General features: G+C 42.0%; 1 protein-coding gene across 8 annotated transcripts in view; it reads right to left on the bottom strand.

The window, feature by feature from the left end:
* The window catches only part of NBEA (neurobeachin), a 395,298-nt gene that overhangs the window by 276,485 nt on the left and 99,559 nt on the right, over nt 1-19,254 (bottom strand). For 5 of the 8 annotated variants that reach the window (XM_029048269.2, XM_039914901.1, XM_039914903.1 and 2 more), the window contains exons 19-28: nt 16,982-17,063; nt 16,193-16,316; nt 15,620-15,812; nt 13,331-14,347; nt 9,412-9,629; nt 8,219-8,372; nt 6,294-6,317; nt 2,078-2,258; nt 1,438-1,568; nt 959-1,066 (exon numbers count right to left, since the gene is read on the bottom strand). In XM_029048269.2, coding sequence (XP_028904102.1) covers nt 959-1,066; nt 1,438-1,568; nt 2,078-2,258; nt 6,294-6,317; nt 8,219-8,372; nt 9,412-9,629; nt 13,331-14,347; nt 15,620-15,812; nt 16,193-16,316; nt 16,982-17,063 — 2,232 coding nt within the window. The remainder of the gene's footprint in view (nt 1-958; nt 1,067-1,437; nt 1,569-2,077; nt 2,259-6,293; nt 6,318-8,218; nt 8,373-9,411; nt 9,630-13,330; nt 14,348-15,619; nt 15,813-16,192; nt 16,317-16,981; nt 17,064-19,254) is intronic. The other 3 variants (XM_029048270.2, XM_001511319.4, XM_029048272.2) reach the window with 1 other exon arrangement.

Genomic DNA, 19,254 nt, shown 5'->3' with positions numbered 1-19,254 from the left:
ATACACAAAAAATTGGTGCTCAATAAATACTAATGAATAACTGAATATTAAGATTACCGTCATTGATGACAGATTCTCCAAAGATCACTGCCAGTGCAAAGATACTGAAGGAGGACAACATAGGCATCAAATTTGGCCGAAAGTGCTAGGGTAGGTTCAGGGGGCTTAAGATGACATCAAGGAACACTGAGGTCAGTTTACCTGCTGATTGACAAACTGCTTATTGGATTCTTCCACAAATACAGAGGGAAGAAATTATTTCAGTTGTCACAACTCATCTTTCAAGCACTTCAGAGATCTCATACATTTCCCACTTATCTATGTTTTCTAAACCAAAATGGGAAAAACAATGAGCCATGGGAATAGATTGTAAAAAGTTCACGAGACTAAGATCTCTTGTTTTACGCTAAATACATAATTTACAATTGAAATTCAAGCCCTGTTGGCGACTGTTTGCTTTTATTTAAAAGACGGGCCCTTTTCCTATTCCTTTCTTAAGATTCTAAAATTTGACTCAAGAAGCCATGAGGATTCTTTTTCAAACCCAGAAGACCAAGTCAACTGGATTGGAGGGGGAAACGTATTTTTTTTCTTTTGAAGTTTAGCCTTCAGATGGTAACAAGAAAGAAGCCAAAGTTCAAAGTAAAGTCACCATTTCTCTTGCCAAATAATGCCAATTTTCACAAAACTCATTACAACATTTTCCAAGGGCAAAAGTAAGGGTTTTAAATAAGCCAATGTCAACTTTTTTGTTGGGTTATTTTTTCCCCAAGACTGAGGGAGAGAAGTGGCCATTTCTCTTTGATGTTCAGCTCCAGTACTTCCTTGCTGCCAGAGCAACACTGTCCGTTTTCCCTCGAGCCAACCACAGTGCTCGACTGTGCTTAAAAAATCTTCAGCAAGATTTTATCCAAGTCAGTAGGGTCTCTGCCAATAAAATTCCCAAAATACCACTCACCACATCTCGAAAAACAACAGCTCGCAAACGATTAATATCTACATCTTGAAGAAGTCTATCGGGATCTTTAATGGGAGACAGGTTACCAGGAACATTTTCCAGAGGAGTCTGAAAAAAAAAAATATTCTGGTGACGTGGTCTATTTCAGGGAATTGGTTTAGACTGAACTATTTATTAAACTAGATAGAAAGTGGTGTTAAAAAGTCCTTTATATGAACAATCTCTGATGTAAATAACTCAAATAGAAATCAGATTATCAAAACTACTACGGAAAAAAACAAGGGGAGAGGGTGGAAATAGACTTGACGGAGCTTCACCTAGAACCTAGCAGGCCTATAGCAGGCTAATACATGAATAGAACTTTCGGAAATTTCAATATTGAAGGCCTCCCTAAAGGAAGGGGGTTTTGTCTTGATGCTATCTGAAAGGTCAGGCCAGCTACTGGTCAATGAATGAGAGAAAATCAAAAGCCAAGTTACCTTGGCACCCGCTGTTGTAGTTCCTCCTTGAAGCGTCTCCTGGGTTTTGCTGCTGATAAGGGAAGATTTGTTCACCCTGTCCCTTTGTCTCTGCCGACACTCTAAGCAATTCCTCACAGCAACACAGCACACTAAAATTAAAAAGAAAGTCAGTGTGGAACATTACTAGAAGCAAATTCCACCAAATTGATCTCATTTGCTTTTCAAAAATAATGGCAATAGAACCAACGAACATTTTAATGGTCCTCTCCCATATCCCCTTCCAAAATTATGCTAAAGGGCTGATTTGGAAAAACATGAATGCAACTCATTAATGAGCATACTTTTAGTTGTAATTAAGTAGGTGCCAGGTACAAGTTTGAGCTTCAACTTATCGAAAAACTTACGACAGAAGCCTATGAGAGAATCCTTCTTTTCAAAGTATAATTGATTTTCAATATGATTACCATATCAGCAATACAAATAATCCAAAGATGAATGATCGAAGCGCTTATGTCTTAAAATCCAAACAAGCCACCCTCGATCCACTTTCTGATTTAAAGCATCGTAATCATAAACAAGGTCAGCTCTTTCATGATCTAAGATTCATTTTGGCTTTCAAGTCATTACAAAGTGCACACTGCATTTTGTATCTACTTACCGAGTCTTAGGCACTGCCGCATTAAGCCTCCGGATGACATGTTTTTTTCGGCTTCTATCTCACTAAAATTTAGAGAGCTGGCAAATACCAGAACATCAACCATAGCCATCAGTCGGCTGAGGAAAGTCACTGCTGTCTCAGCTGACATGCCTTGTGTCACTTCAATATTTTCCAATTCAGTCTTCAAAAAAAGTATTAGTTAGATTTCAGCTTGGATTTAAGCAAGGATTTTTTTATGTCATTTATCAAATATTATGTAAATCATAATTCAAAAGTTTACAAAATATTTCCTAGAAGAATCATGCCACTGAACAAAGTTGCATGGGAAATCCACAAGGAATCAGTGATGTTACTATTTTCCAATCAGTTTAAAATTCATGAAATTTTGAAAGGTGTCTTCTAATCGCATAAAAAACTCAGAATTAATTTGCTCTAAGACTCAGGATAACATATCTGCAGCTATGACTATTTAATTTCTTGCCAATAGGTAAAAGATTAGAACCAATTTTAGTGATTAGCCTTCTTAATTTTCTACATGCAAATATTTTTATTTTAAATTTCCCAACATGAAAGAAACATTATTTTGGGAGCTCAGTTATTTTCTTAGGCCCATTTTGCATAGAGGACATCAACTGGGCAACTGTACACACTCTTTGTTGCATACGTTGAACATCACTTTCAACATAGAGCTAATTCACATTCCTAATGGGCTTTTACCTTATTCAACTGATCGACAAGACACGATAGATACTAATGACTGGAGAACTTATGGCACTCCTAATTTTAGTTCTGTTACTGATGCGTTAGCAAAAATTGGTATGACATCTACCCCCCTACTTTCATTTGTATAATGAGTAGTTTATAAAAAGAAGGATGTATTGGGAAGCCATAAAGCACTGCAACTAATTCTGTGGTTTCATAATCAATGGTCGTAATGCCACACAAAATCAATTCCACATGCTGTGCTGTTTGGATTTTTTTTTTTTTGGTTTTTTTTGGTATTTAACTTAATTAACTTTTATAATACTTTAATTATTTGTCTTTCCCCTGTTATTCAGTGTCCCATGAATCTTGCTGTGGAGGGTTGGGGGTCAGGTTAGGAAGGGGAAATGAATATTATTATTGCTTAGCTTTCTGGTAATGGCCAAACTAGGCTTGCAGATTCAATTTAGGTCTGATGTGCTCAATCCTGCCACAGAGTGAGTTCAAATAGTGCTGGGTGTCCATTTTGGCACTCGTGAATTTAGCCATCCCACCCAAAGCTCTCCCTCCTTCTCTCTGCTTATTGTTATTGTGCACTCTCCCAAGCGCATAGCACAGAGTTCTGCACACAGTAAGTGCTCAATAAATCTGATTGATTCTGGTCCTCACAATGTTTCACTTTCAGATCAGAAATAAATGCTGATTAGGGAGTATTAGAGTTGACAAATAGGTAAGTGATCCATTTCTGGCCTACACATCTGAACACAACAAATCAATTTTGAGATGGCGCATGGAACCGTCTTAAGGCCTTTAGAGGTAGAAAAAGTTCACAGAATGGCAACCACAATGCATCAGGGGTATGGTGCAGTTTCTGAATGAAGGCAACTGAAAAGATTGGCATCATTCAACCCTAAATTATAGATTGAGAAATGATACAATCCCAAAGAATACGGGCCAGTTAAACCCAGATTGATCACCAAATCCCACCACAACAGCTCCATATGGGCAAGGAACGTGTCCACCGATTCTGTTGTATTTACTCTCCCAAGCGCCTAGTACAGTGCCTGCCAGGCACACAGCAGGTGCTCAATAAATACAGTTGATTGACTGAAACGGCACTTTCTTGAAATGTGAAGGTGGTGAATTTAAAAAAAACCACTAAGAGGAAGAGCAGCTGGAAAGCATATGGAATTAATTACCACAGGAAATAATGCAGGCCAAAAATACATGTGGGCTCAAGAAGAGACTGAATAAATTTATCTATGGGGGACATCTAATGGGGCATTAGTTGGAAAACTTAAGGGTACAGAAAAGCTTCTTTACCCATAGGGTTGGATGTCAGGAGGGCGACCATCACACTGTTCCTCCAAAAGGTCATTTGGTGACATTACCACAGACAGGACGTTGACCTGGACAATTTAACCCAGCAATTTTCTATGGGCTTCAAACAACTAAGAGTTCATCTGATCCCAAACTGAGCATCTATCTTCCTGTACTTTCTGTTCTAACTCTTCATTTCCCCAAATGATTTCAGCATCATTGCTGGCTTCAAACAAAATAGCAATTCTGACACATGAAAATGGAAGGCTTTTGGTACTATTACTGTATATATGTAAATGTATCATATATGTATATATCTATATATATTTATAGTTATCTGATTTTTTACCTTTAAATGGTAAGAAGCTGTAAAGCTCTTTCACTCATCGGAAACCCCACTCACCCAAACCAGTCTAGTCAACATTAGAATATTACCTTGGAGATCTACCTACTCATTGAGATATATTAAATCAATGAAAGGTAGAGCGATACCCAATAGGGAAGCCTCATGATCTAATAAAGAGTTCATTCCTACCAACAGACATTTACTCTGAGATCAGTTTATTCATCAGTAGGCTCAGCCCTTGCATTTTCTAGGTTAATTCAGAATCTTGCATTTCCTTTATTTGGCTGAATGCTTTTCTTAAAATAGACCCATTCTGCCTAAATATTGTAGAGTCAAGTTTTCTTGAATGTTTTTCTTATACACTAAAAAGGTAATGTGTGACCAAAATTTCACATGATTTGTTCCTTTGCTAACCAAAGATGCCATGTGACCATTTGTAGTGCAGGGGTGAAAAGGGGACAGGGTTTGGGGGACGAAAGGGGCAGGTGAGCTTCAGAGACTCTAAAGGATCTATCTGGGGTCTCTTCAGCCCTATTCAGAACTTCTTGAATATTTTCAGCCTTGCTCGGATGTTCTCAGGACTTGGAGGAGACCTAGGATGAGTGAGGTGGGGATATCTAGTTCAAAAGCTTCCGGGAGTGAAAAGAAAGGTTTCGGTCCCACAGCTTCCTTGGAGTTAAAATCCGAGAGGCTATTAAAATATACACGTTTATACAATATATATATAATAATAATAATAATGTTGGTATTTGTTAAGCGCTTACTATGTGCCGAGCACTGTTCTAAGCGCTGGGGTAGACATAGGGGAATCAGGTTGTCCCACGTGGGGCTCACAGTCTTAATCCCCATTTTACAGATGAGGGAACTGAGGCACAGAGAAGTTAAGTATATATGGTATTTATATGTGTATAAAAAGAATGTTATATATTAATATCTTTATATAATATATATACACACACACACATATATATTCATGCTTATATGTATGTCTTTAGAAAGAATTCTTGTTCCAGGAAAGCTTTCTAAAAATTGACTCAATTACCCAATTAAGAATTTCTTGCCAGGAATATCAAAACTTGATAAACTTTACGTTTGCTGACCATTCTACTACCTTTCAAAATAAATCAGATTTTATCAAAGCAAAAATGTGTTCTAGGATTTCAAAAATATGCATTGCAGTATGGGAAACTGAATGCAGTTTTCCTCCATTTACACCTACTTGAATTTTTTTCCGTTAATTCTTTGGTTCACATATCAACTTCTAAACCTACAAGTTAGTATATTTTTAGTGTTTCTACTTTCAAAAATGGGAAAACCTATCTTAACCAATGTGAAACACTAATGACTCCAGAAGAGGGGAAGCAATTTTCCTATCTCTAATTAAAACAATTATAAATGCTTGAAAATAGTCTGTGTAAGGCTAGGATAATGCTTCAAAAAATTAATTTCTTTCCTTGGGGGGGAAAAATATCTTATAACATGTAACCTTCCAAGATATTACAGAAAACTGCTGGAAATTGGACACACACCCACATACGTTTATTTTGAAAAACTGAACGTAATAAGATTTCCAAAGAGCCTCCTTAGGTTGACAGCTAGGGCAATCCAATTTTACATCTTTCCAGAACATTTCTGTTTTAATTGACTCGAGTTAATTTAATTCTGGACATGGTAGCATATAATAAAATCATAATTGACCATACCCCTAAATTTAAAACTACTCCTTTTGGTGTAAAGTTCTCCAAAAGATATTTTGCATGTTCGTGTGTGACATGGAAAAACCAAAAGTCAAAAATTTCAGAAATAATCAAAAATAATAAAGTTTCAAAGCTAAAAACTGAAACTTACAGCAGTAATACTAACCTTAGAACCCTGGACATGCAATAGACAAAACAGACAACAGACCAAAACAATACAAGAAAAAGAAAAGTATTAAAATCAAATTAAAATACAATGTAAAATTGAAACAAAGTATACTCGGAAAGCATACATTTTGATTAAATACAGAATATCTATGCGTAAAAACAGTCAAAAAGTTAATTCCTCAAGCAATAAATTGGCACAAGGCAGTGTATATAACTACTGCATATTTTGCATCACTTTTTTTTTTTAAGCACAGTATCACCCTTCAGGAAATATTTGAGCTTATAGGGTGACAATAATGTATATTAAACTTTACAAATGAAACACTTTCTGCAAAAAGGAATAAGATTGGTGACATCTGCTGTCTCTCCAAACCCCTCATCCTGTCTGAAAAGAGCTAGACAGCAAACACAACCAGAGGAGGGACAGATTCTAAGCCTCAAGCCGGCTCCCTGGGTAGAGATGAATCTCTTCTGCTTCTATAGCTGGTGCAGGTTCCTAGCACCGTATTTTTACACCTACTAAGCGTTGCATAGTGATGACAATTATTTTACACACCTTGAGGGCAGAACCACATCTCTTACTTCCTTTGAAGGTCATTATAAATGGATGATTTCGGTATTTGATAAGCACTTACTATGTGCCAAGCACCTGTCTAAGCGCTGAGGTAGACGCAAAGTTATCAGGTTGGACACAGTCCCTCTCCCCCAGGAGGCTCACAGTCTAGGTGGGAGGGAGGAGGATTTAATCTCCATTTAATAGATGAGGAAACTGAGGCACAGAGAAACGGGGCCAAAATCACACAGGAGACAAGTGACAGGGCCAGGATTAGAACCCAGGTCCTCTAACTACCAGGCCTGGGCTCTTTCCGCTAGGCACGCTGGGCCTAGTTCAATGCTTAACACTCATTAAGTGCTTAATACATACTACAGTTAGTGAAAGGTAAGCAGGGGAAAAGAATAGGAGATTGAAATTCAACTGACGAATTTTTTTTTTTAGCAAAAATCATTGAAAATTCTGCCAAGACTGGAGGTCGAAATTATTGGTTAAGATAGATATCCTCCACTTACACCTACTTGAGTGCTTTTCTGTTAATTCTTATAGATATCTGCTATGACCAAAGGCTTCAAATTCCCATTCAATCCCTGTCCTACCTTACCATAAAAACTGGCAATCGTAGAATGGACGAAACATCGCTGCCACATGTTCCCGGACGAAACATCGCTGCCACGTGTTCCCTCTTTAGGGAAGCAGAGTGGCTCAGCGGAAAGAGTCCGGGCTTGGGAGTCAGAGGTCAGGGGTTCGAATCCCAGCTCTGCCCCTTGTCGGCTGTGGGACTGTGGGCAAGTCACTTCACTGGGCCTCAGTGACCTCATCTGGAAAATGGGGATGAAGACTGGGAGCCTCACATGGGACAACCTGATGACCCCGTATCTCCCCCAGCGCTTAGAACAGCGCTCTGCACACAGTGACTGTGGGCAAGTCACTTAACTTCTCGGTGCCTCAGTTCCCTCATCTGTCAAATGGGGATTAACTGTGAGCCTCCCGTGGGACAACCTGATGACCCTGTCTCTCCCCCAGTGCTTTGAACAGTGCTCTGCACATAGTAAGCGCTTAAATACCAACATTATTATTATTATTATTAATAGTAAGCGCTTAAATACCAACCTCTTTTTTTTTTTTTAAAGTGACACCGATAACACTGGGTTTGTATTTCAGCAGCAGAACCCGAGAAACCAAGGAATGTTAAGAGGTTAATAGCTGACCCATTTCAAAAGGCTCATTTTCCCTTATGAAAAATACACCTAAAGCACGAATACCCCCGCAATACCCCCGGAGCGCATTTCCAAAGCGTTTCCCTCAACGTGCAATTGGAGAATGTGACCACTGGATGGCGGGATGGTACTTACAGTGGGGGACGTGGCGGCCGATAATAAAGGCAAAATTCCTCCACAAGCAATGATAATATTGTCGACCATCTGGGAAATGAGGTGAATCGTGTTGTGTACAAAAATAATATTTTCATTGCTATTGACAAAATCCATTACAGACTTTGTGGAATGGCTGAAAATAAAGAAGGGACAGGAATAAGTTTTGTCTCCGGAAAGAAAACGCGCCCGGGTGCCGCCCCGTCGAAACGCCAGGCCCCACGGTTGTACGTTTCTCCACACGCGGGTACTTTTGAACTACCGACGATTAAACTCTTCTAAAGTCGTCAGAATGTTACTTAAAAATAATCTCAATGCTAGTAGGCCGTTTCCATATATGAAATTTACAGCCGGGAACCAAACATAGTAGCAGTGGCTCGGTAGGTCACTGTGCGTGACTGAAAATGTTGACCGCTCCCTTTCCAAAGCAAAATAGAGGCTGATTTAGAAGTCACAGGATTATTCTCACCCTGTGCTTAGTACTGTGCTCTGCATACAGTAAACAATAAATATTAATATGACTACTAACCTTTGAGGATATCAATTAAGAATCAAAGCTGTAAAAAAACCAACTGGAGAGGGAAAGAATATTTTCAAAGATACTTAAGAAGGAAGAAATGAAACAAAGGCAAAAGGAAAAAGCTTTAGAATGTTATCCTATCACTGTAAATACCTACGTACGCCGTCGACTGTCTTCCCAGTGCGCAGCACATGGTAAGTACTCGATATCACAATTATTAAGTGAAATGACATTTTATTGCATTTGTTAGGTACTTACTATGTTCCAGGCACTGCATTAAGCGCTGGGGTAGATATAAGCTTATCGGGTTGGATACAGTCCATGTCCCACACGGTGCTCACAGTCAACCCCCATTTTACTGATGAGGCAACTGAGGCACAGAGAAATTAAGTGACTTGCCCGAGGTCACACAGCTGACAAGTGGCAGAGCCAGAATTAGAACCCAAGACCTTCTGACTCTCAGGCCCATGCCCTATCCAGTGGGCAACTCTGCTTCAGCCGCTTAAAGTAAGACTTTCCAAAACTCCTGTCATATAAAACAAAATAACCTGATCCACCATATATACGTATCTGAGGCCATTTTCTCTGCCGTTTTTAAGTTTAACGCTGAGTGAGCGCAGCCCTTTTTCTTGTAAGGTCAAAAAGGGTTTTTTACCTTCTCCAAACATGCACATCTGTTTCTAAAGCGAAGAGCAAATCTGTGAGAAGCCTCTGGTGCATCGGAGACCACTTGAACTCAGGAATACGAAACATCGTCGTGCGTGGACCCGGACTGAACTGGCGCCTCTGCTCTTCCGTCATCGGCATGCCTCGAAATCCTAAATCAACTCGGAGATCTCTATCTTGCTGGGTGACAGACCGACCCTGAACAGCCTAAATGAAGGACGGTACAATCGGACAGGATAAATACTGACTTCAGAAGCAGAGCATGCAATCTGAGGTATTAAGGTACTCTCCCCAGGGCTCAGAACAGTGCTCTGCGTACTGTAAGCACTCGATACATATGATTGATTGAGAAGGCATACGGTCTAGTGGATAGGGGACGCTCAATCAATATTATCAAGCGCTTACTGTGTGCCGTCAATCGCATCTTTGAGCGCTTATTGCGTGCAGAGCACTGTATTAAAGGCTTCGGAGAGCACAACAGACATTCCCCACCCACAATGAGATTCCAGAGGACTGCAACATTTGGGAGTATTGGTAGATGTGTCTCCTGCCACAAGAAGTTTACAGTCTACTGGGGGTGACAGACACGAAAATTAATTAGAGATGTACAGGAACAGAAGTGCTGTGGAGCTGAGAAGGGAGGTGGTGAATATCGAACGCTTAAAGGGTATACCTCTGTGAAGAAATATAAACATAAATGCATTAAAGGGTCAAGTCACACTACTCACTACTTATCCCTGGCCAGCACAACCCAAATTTCCCCACTGCTGCCAGCTCTAGCCCAGATAAGTTTTTCATTTTTTTTTTTTTTTTTACTTGCAACGCCCTCTCACCTCTACAGACTGCCCTTCCTTCCCTGTCCCCACTCACCCTGCCCTCCTCTAAATTTGATTTCCCGTAGCGTTCTGCCTATTGACCTCTCGACCCCCACCATGCCAGCACTCAGAGACCTCAAACTGCTTCCAACTCACTCCCTGCCGGATCCACACCCCCAACTGCTTCAAACAGAACAACTTGCTTAGCCCTTCCTGCCCTGACTGCCGAACTGTTCTTTTCCGGCCCAAGCCGGTTGCGTCCTCCCAAGCGGCAGGGTGGAGACGATGACTCCAGGGTGGTATGGCCGGACGGAAGGCTTGCTCTGGCCTCATCCTCACTGCTCCAAGGAATATCAGGGGCCTCCACGATCGGCATTTCCCGCAGATTTCTCAACCTGTCTACCCACTTGGGTACAACAGAGAGCCCAAGGCAGACACATCCGGCAGTAACAGTCCCAGCCTCGGCTAAATGCCAGTCTCATCCTGAGCCCATCCCTCAACTTTTCCAATAGCTGTAAGGGCACGTTAAGCACTTACTATGTGTCAAGGCCTCTTCTAAGCGCTGGGCAGATACAAGTTGATCAGGTTGGACACCGACCCAGTCCCACATGGGTCTCAGTCTTCATGCCCATTTTACAGATGAGGTAACAGAGGCACAGAGAAGTGAAGTGACTTGCCCAAGGTCACACAGCAGACAGGTGGCGCAGCCGGGATTACAACACAGATCCTTCTGACTCCCAGGCTCGGGCTCTATTCACTAGGCCGTGTTGCTTCCCAATGATTTCCCCCTCCCATTTGGACTCCAATTCTGACCTCCTAACAGGCCAGCTTCTGACTCCAGATCTACTCCAAGTCCAGCCGGTGATCTCCTTAACGAGGAGTCTGAGGTACTTACGGGTTTAGACATATATGGGGTGTTTTAAATCCTTAGGGGGATAAAGAATGCCGCTGAGTTCGGGGATGGGCAAGAAGATGTGGAATCAGAGGGAGCTCCCCTGCTTTTACCGCCTCCAACTTCAATTACCTTCATGCATCTACTCCTAGGATTGTCTTAAATTAACACCCTACAGTCTTCCAAAGGAGCTCTAAGGCTTTGTGGGTGTCTTAGTTATTCACACTATATCCTTAAGAGGTAAAGAACAAAGAGAAAAAGTTCAGAGAGGGGGAATGCCCAAGGTTAGTGTCCCAGAGAGCGATTACCTAAGTCTCAACTTGTAGTCTGAATATGCTCTTTCCCTACATAATGCAGGCAAAAAGATAGAGTGCTTGTCAATGGCGAGATGTTGTGTCACCCTGTTTCGGGAGGTCTTCCCTCATCAGAGAGGTAGCTGATGGGGAGGGGGTTTCACAGTCACAGTCTGTGGATCAGCCTTCCATATCTGTTGAGGCGCAATGGTCTGGTGGACCTTGGGCTGCCCTCTGAAAAGCCACCCTTACCTGAATTAGCCCTCCTCTGTTGCTCCGGTTGATTTCCAACTCTGGTGTGACTAGTAACGGGAGGACAACACTATAAAAAAGCATTTGGTAACTAGATAAAAACTCCGCTCTTACAGTAAAAATAGATCATTTTGTGCCTTAAGCAGGAGCCTACTGTCTCTTTGGAGTACACTGTGATCTAATTCCTAGATGGCAACCAGTGTCTCAACGTGTTTTCCAGAGCACCCATCTTCCAAGGTCACCTTGTCTCAAAGGCAATGATCAGTTGCCAAAAAGTGGGGACACGTATTTTCGGTGGAAAGTCTCACCTTTTTATAAATTTTTGCTCAGAGTTCTGAAGAGCATGTCCGATAAAAAGATAGCCAAAGAACTACTCCGCCACTACTGAGGAGATGCTGTGTCCAGATGGTGTTATTCATTCAGTCGATCGTATTTATTGAGTGCTGACCGTGTGCAGAGCACCGTACTAAGCGCTTGGAAAGCACAATTCGGCAACAGATAGAGACCATCCCTGCCCAACAATGGGCTCACAGTCCAGAAGGGGGCAGACAGACACCAAAACAAGTAGACAGGCGGGTTTGAGGCCAACTGGGTTATCTGCAGCCTGCGGGACGGCTGGCACAGCACAGAACTGAGTGGAGAAAGACGCTACGTAACATCTCGCTTGCCGCCTTGACCCCGTTCTGGGCTAAAGGGGCGGCTGTTACCACAACTGCTGCCTGGGCTCTGAGGGGCCCCGAGGGTCATTCTGAATGCTCAACCGTATCTTCCTCCCGCAGCTGTCACCGGCTGAAAGGAAGATCACCAGTGTGTTGTGTGTAGGTGTGTGAGAGAGAGAGAGAGAGACTGGGGTGAGGGAGACAAAGTGTGTGGAAAAGAACAAAAGAGTGTAATAGAAAGACAGGGTAAGAAGGTACGACTCTATCTTCTACAGTCCGTCTAAGCCTTTCATTCTGCACCTGCCTTTCCCTTGCCTCTACCTCATGCGTCTCTCGTGCCACTTCCTTTTTGTCCCGCCCTTCCCTGACTTCATCTCTCCGATAATCTTGGAACACTCTCGCTACCCTCCAAAAAGTCCTGCTCATTTACCCCATGGCCACAGAAACGAGTAAAGTCCACCGTTGCCGGATGAGTGCTCCGTAATTAACCCACGGCATTCTGTCCTCATGCATGATGAAAACCCTCACCGTGGGAAAACGGACTGTATTCTCCTCGGATCCTAGCCAGTCTACACCTTCTCCTGCTCCTAAGGTTTTGATCAATCAGAGAAGGTAGCAGAGCACAACGAACCCACAAGAGGGCTCTGGGCAGACGGCAGTTTGGATGATTTTTACCAGAATGTCTTCCTTAGGGGTACAGGCTTTAGATCTGGATGCTTGTTATCGCTGCCCTTCAATCGCACCTCATCGACTCCTCAATCCAGAATTTAGGAAAGGGTAGGGCCTGGTGCTCAACAGACCAAAACGGGAAATTATGATTGGGAGTAGGATGAAGGGTGTAAATGAGAGAGCCTGTGCTAGATACCAGTCCTACTTTCTAGACAAAGTTCAACAGTTCCTTTGGGAAATACAGAAGTGGTGGAAAAGCGAATGGGAGAAGATCATTCGGTTGACCCATCTCCCCAACCATTTCTACGGTTCGGAGGTGTTAACTTACTTGAGTGGTAGTCGTCGTCTGGATCTTTCTGATTTCCTTCCCTGCTTCTTTACCGTCATCAGACCTCTCCGTATCTGACACTATACTTCCCGCCTCAATATTAGGAGCCGCTTTGGTTCCAGAAGACTCCGTTTCGAGGGCCGTTGCAGTCATCTCCGAGTACTCCAATCCCTTGCAAGAGGAAGATAGTTCTCTCTCAGATATGCTACCCATTCCATCTGAAGTTGTGTGAATTTTAAACTCCTTGTCCTCCATTATATTGGTGGTACAGGTCATATCTACATTACTCGTCATCTGAGCAAGCAGGCCCAGATCATCGCTAACCCCGAGATGCACTTGGGTCTCCTGAACGTTCGGAATAATGTGATTAGTAGAAAGTTCGGGTAGAAGTTTCTCCTCTTGGTTTGGTATTTTATCAAAGAGAAATGAGGTACTATTATTGGTAGGTTCATCTTTCTCATCGGCCAGTGTTATCAACGGGCCGTTATCCTTCTCCTCACTTTTCTTAAGGATGCCCACGCTTCCGTGTACATTGTTTTGGAGTTTCTCGACAGCAGCGCTATATACATTGTCCAGAAGGGATTCAACTTCCACAAGAGCACCGTTCTCCCCAGTCACCAGAGTTTCAGGTGATAAGTCCATATCATCCAGCTTAACTTCCGTCGCTTCCACTTTTTCAGCTTTTATATCGACTAAGAGATCGTGAACTTCCACGTGGACGCCGCCTCCTGGTCTGTCTGCGTGGCCAAGAACATCATCTGATACTTTTGTGGCCATGAGCAAGTCCCTGTTATCTGTGCTCACGGGGTAATCGGTTTCGCTTTCCGGGCTTTGGCTTTGGGAAAGGTCTTCTATCTCACGGATTTCCATTCCACCCTTTGCTCCTGTTGTTTGAGATGAGAGACCTGAGATGGTGCTCACATTGCCCTTCTTCCCCTTTTTAATGTTTTCCTCCTCTTGCCTCTGATACTCTTCATACATTTTGGCGAGATATTCCTTATGAGCCTCATAAGTAACCTAAAAAGTAGGACAGTTAAAACTAAGAGCTTTCAGAGAGATTAGAGACATTCAAAATGATTCCTATGAGGCCAATAAAGTGAGAGAATGGCCCTGAAAAATCTCAGAGCATCTGAAAATTCAAATTCCCTCTTAGAACACTACAATCCTCAATGAGGAAAGTGTGCTTTGCTGGGCTGGAGTAATGACGAAGAAAGAGTTCAAAATTCAAAAACAGTACCTATAATATTGGCGATTATAAACAGCAGCATTGGGGTAGAACCAAAATAAACATGTCAGACACAGTACCTGCCCCACATGGGGCTTCCAGCCTAATAATAATAATAATAGTAATAATAATGTTGATGATGGCATTTGTTAAGCACCTACTAATGTGCCAAGCGCTGTTTTAAGTGCTGGGGTAGATACAAGGTAATCAGGTTGTCCCACATGGGGCTCACAGACAATCCCCATTTCCAGATGAGCTCACTGAGGCATAGAGAGGTTAAATGGCTTGCCCAAGGTCACACAACCGACAAGTGGCAGAACTGGTATCAGAACCCCTATCTTCTGACTCCCAAGCCCGTGCTTTTTCCACTACCGGCGGAGGACGAAAAGTATTAAATAGTAAATAGAAAAATACGTATTTTCACATGAAAAGATAAATTAAGGTAGCCAATTGAATGATAAAATTAGAATTGAATGCATTTCATTGAGCGCCACAGCAATAAAGAACTCAAAACAATGAAACGCAACTGTTGCAATGAACCTGCCATAAACGGTGCTGGCCACAAGATGGCACTAGGCAACTGGGGATGGTTTATATACTAAGTAACTCACCATTCATTCATTCATTCATTCATTCATTCAATCGTATTTATTGAGTGCTTACTTTGTGCAAAGCCCTGTGCTGAGCGCTTGGAGTGTGCGATTCGGCAACAGACGGAGACAATCCCTGCCCAATAACGGGCTCACAGTCTCACAGCCAAGATATGAGAAGCAGCGTGGCTCAGTGGAAAGAGCCCGAGCTTGGGAGTCAGAGGGCATGGGTTCGAATGCCAGCTCTACCACTTGTCAGCTGTGGGACTGTGGGCAAGTCACTTACCTTTTCTGTGCCTCGGTTCCCTCATCTGCAAAATGGGGATCAAGACTGTGAGCCTCACGTGGGACAACCTGATGACCCTGTATCTAACCCAGTGCTTAGAACAGTGCTCTGCACATAGTAAGCGCTTAACAAATACCAACATACTATTATTATTACACTTCAATAACTAATTCTAAACCAATTGATACCTTCGAGTGAGCTATCGAGAGTGTATCCACCCAGACACGCCAGCCTCCCCATTCATATTTTATCGCATGATACAGGAGAATCCGGAATATATTGTACACCATTTCAGTAATCTTCTGTTCTTCCGAGTTCTTGGGGTTGATGTAGCCAAGAGAGAACATCCAGTCCTGCCATACTGAACACTGCAGTAAACATCTTGCAAGGAAATAAATGAATCACAAAACAGGGAAATAAAAGTTCAGTAACTATTCATTTCGAGTTTTAGACGACGACACGAAAAACATGAAGAAAGCTATCAAGTCCAACTTTTCGGAGTACTCACAAAACACAAATTCAGTTCTGATTAACCCACATCAGTAAATTATTCAGTTCAATCTGCCCTTATCACACTGCCTAGAGACTACGTTTGTTTCAAGTTGTAATAATATGATATAAAATGAAATAATGCCAAACTGACCTCAGTTATCCAAGGAAAAGTTAGACAAAATAAAGGACACAAAATTAGGGAGGGAGAGAGAGTGAAAGTTAGTAAGGAACCAAGTCAAGTACTCTGTTCCAACCTTTGGTTTCCATACCTCCTGTTTTCACGGCTATTACTGAAAAGCTTTATCATGTCGGACAGAAATAAACGACGGACTTCCATCAGTTCTGCACTCGGTGTGGAGTTTTTCAACAGGGTTGCAACCACCTTAAGGATCACTGGAAGTGTAGAAGAAGTCATATGAAAATCCCAAATACACGATCAATGGTATTTATTGAGAGCTTATTCCGTGCAGAGCACGACACTAAGCCCTAGGGAGAGGACACTGCAACAGAGTTGGTAGACGTGTTCTCTAATCAAAAGGAATTTACAGTCTATAAAGGGGAGACTGACAGCAAAATAATTACAGATAAGTACATAAGCGCCGCAGGGCTGAGGGTAGGGTGAATGTCAAGTGCCTAAGAGTGCAGATACAAGTGCATGGGTGGCACAGAAGGGAGGGAAACTAATATTTTGTAAACTTCATGAAAATCAGTAATCACTTTGTCCTCTAACTGAGAAGCAGCGTGGCACGGGGGATAGAGCAAGGGCCTGGGAGTCAGCAGGTCATGGGTTCTAATCCGGACTCTGCCACTTGCCTGCTGTGAGACTTTGGGCAAGTCTCTTCACTTCTCTGGGTCTCAGTTACCTCAGCTGTAAAATGGGGATCGAGACCGTGAGTCCCACGTGGGACACAGAAATTGTGTTCAACCTGATTTGCTTGTATCCACCCCAGTGGTTAGTATAGTGCCTGGCATATTGCAAATGCTTAAGTACCATTCTTCTTATTGTTGTTATTATTTATACCTGGCTATAAAGAATGAACTATTTACAATGAGCTTACTTGGATTCTGAATTTTCACCGTGGAGTCTGGCTCTGGATGCGGCTTGTGTACAACTTGTGTACACACTTGCTCTGTCAAAATCTGAAATATAAACAATTCAGAATCTCTTTAGCATTTAACACAAATTCAACCTTAAGTCTTAAAAACTTTGTGCTTTAGAAAGAATAGCGGTCACCATGGGCATTATTGAGAATGAACAAAAAGTTTCACTATCCTCGACCACCAGGGTGGAAGGTTGGAATTTAGTATGTAGGTGGACGTGTGCTTATATATGTACACGAAGACAAATACAGAATATTGACTGACACAGCAGAGGGCAGGGTACAAAACCAGACAATCATGTAGCAATCTGAGTTCAAAATAAAAGCAACACTTAAAAGGCATATCAAGTCTAAAGACCGGCGCCATACACTTCGGCTTGATAACGGAGTCTAAAAATACTGAACAAATTCTGTCAGTTCGAGGAATACCAAGAGATTTTATAATTAGCTATAGGATTTTAGATATGGTAGAACCAATATATTGGGAGGCTATATATTTAATTTAATTGCACATTAAGATGGTAACTAAAACCAACATCCGCCTTAAAATCTGGGATTCCAGGAATCCCTGAAAAGGCCCCAAAGAAAACAGTTCCAAGTCATTTTAAATATAATGTTCCACGTATTTAGGGAGTAACTGTACCGCGTAAACCTACCTTGCCACAACAGAAGTAAAGGAAGAACCCATTTAGCCTGGCTTTCTAGCAAAACTGAAAAGACCTGAGAAACCTGAACTACAAGGCCAACTAACTAGTCTAATGTATTTCCTGCTACCATAGTCTAAGCAAGGACTCTGCCAATTCCCACTCCTTACATAGAAGGTTTCAGATGACTCACTCTGACTGCTGAATATCTCTATCAACAGAAATTTTGACAAGAAACAAAAGAAAACAGAATTAATTATGAAATACATTCTCCCCAACCAAGACAAGGGCATCAGCTTGTGTGAAAACCTGCCAGATGGTAAAGAATCCCAATAGGTGGGAAAGGATTCTCCCCTTAGGGCGCCAAAAAAGAACAGGGCAGAGGGAGCCTCCTCTTCCCTGTGCATCTGGAGAACAAATGGAAGAACAGAATTCTGTTCATCTTTTATACACTCTAAACGAACCAATCTTACTGACACTAATTAATTTTCCACATCTGACCCCAATGATCCCACTGATCCATGGCTTAGTGGACGAGTACCAATCTGGGAAGGAGAGGACCAGCATCCTAATCCCAGCTCTGCCACCTGCCTGCTGTGTAACCTTAGAGACTCAATTTCTCAGGGCTCCAAATTTCCTCATCTTGTAGCATGGGGGATTCGATACCTGTTGTTCCACTTAAAACTGCGAATCCCATGTGGGACTCTCAGAATTATCACCTGATTGTCTTATACCTACCCTAGAGTTTAATACAGTGCTTTGGCACATAGTAAGCACTTAAATAGCACAGTTACTATTGTGACCTGAATTGTCCCCTCCCTTACAATTTGCCAAGCCATCTTCCTCTGATTCTTCAAATACTTTTTAAAGCTCACGCCCTTACAGCCTACCTTAATTCTCAACTACTACAAACATTTCACCTTGAAGCCCTTGCGATGTATCTAGAACTTTAAGGGTATTTTTATTTGTGTTTCGGCACTCCGGTCTATTTCCTGGCGATCCCCATTTAGATTTTAAATTCCTCCCTCCAGTCTGTAAGCTCGTTTTGGGCAAGGAACGTGCCTACCAACACTGCTATACTGTACTCTCCCAAGTGCTTAATATAGTGCACCGCTCACACTAAGTGCTCAATAAATACCATTGATTGGGTAGAACAGTATCTTAATTTCGCTTCCGCGGTCCACTATCTCTAAGGCTTAGCAGCAGACGGCAAGTACTCAGCAGTTTATGAAGTAAATTGTCTAAGGATCAAGTGATAACGTCTCCCCATTCATTAAACTGGCTGAAGATGGTAAATGCAAGGGGAGACCTAGAAAGGTTAAGGATTCTAATTGACTCATGGCTAAGAGAGACAGACTGCTTTCTCTTGCCTAGGTGAGAATAGCAAATAAGAAGAGTCAGGAACAGAACTGATTAAAGCATGTATAAATTCTGCCAAAGTGTCAAAATGAACTAACGATCTTTAAGATTCACTTTTTTTTTTGGAAAGAGTTTGGGGTAAGTGTTTTCTAACCAATAGTTTTCACTTGGTAATTGAAGGAAGATTGGGCTTCACAATGACCTAGGGAATGTGGGAAGGAAAAATCT

This window comes from Ornithorhynchus anatinus, chromosome 20, assembly GCF_004115215.2.
Source record: "Ornithorhynchus anatinus isolate Pmale09 chromosome 20, mOrnAna1.pri.v4, whole genome shotgun sequence".
NCBI classification, from domain to species: Eukaryota; Metazoa; Chordata; class Mammalia; order Monotremata; family Ornithorhynchidae; genus Ornithorhynchus; species Ornithorhynchus anatinus.
The sequence above is the reverse complement of the archived record's forward strand: the minus strand, read 5'-3'. Positions and strand labels throughout refer to the sequence as shown.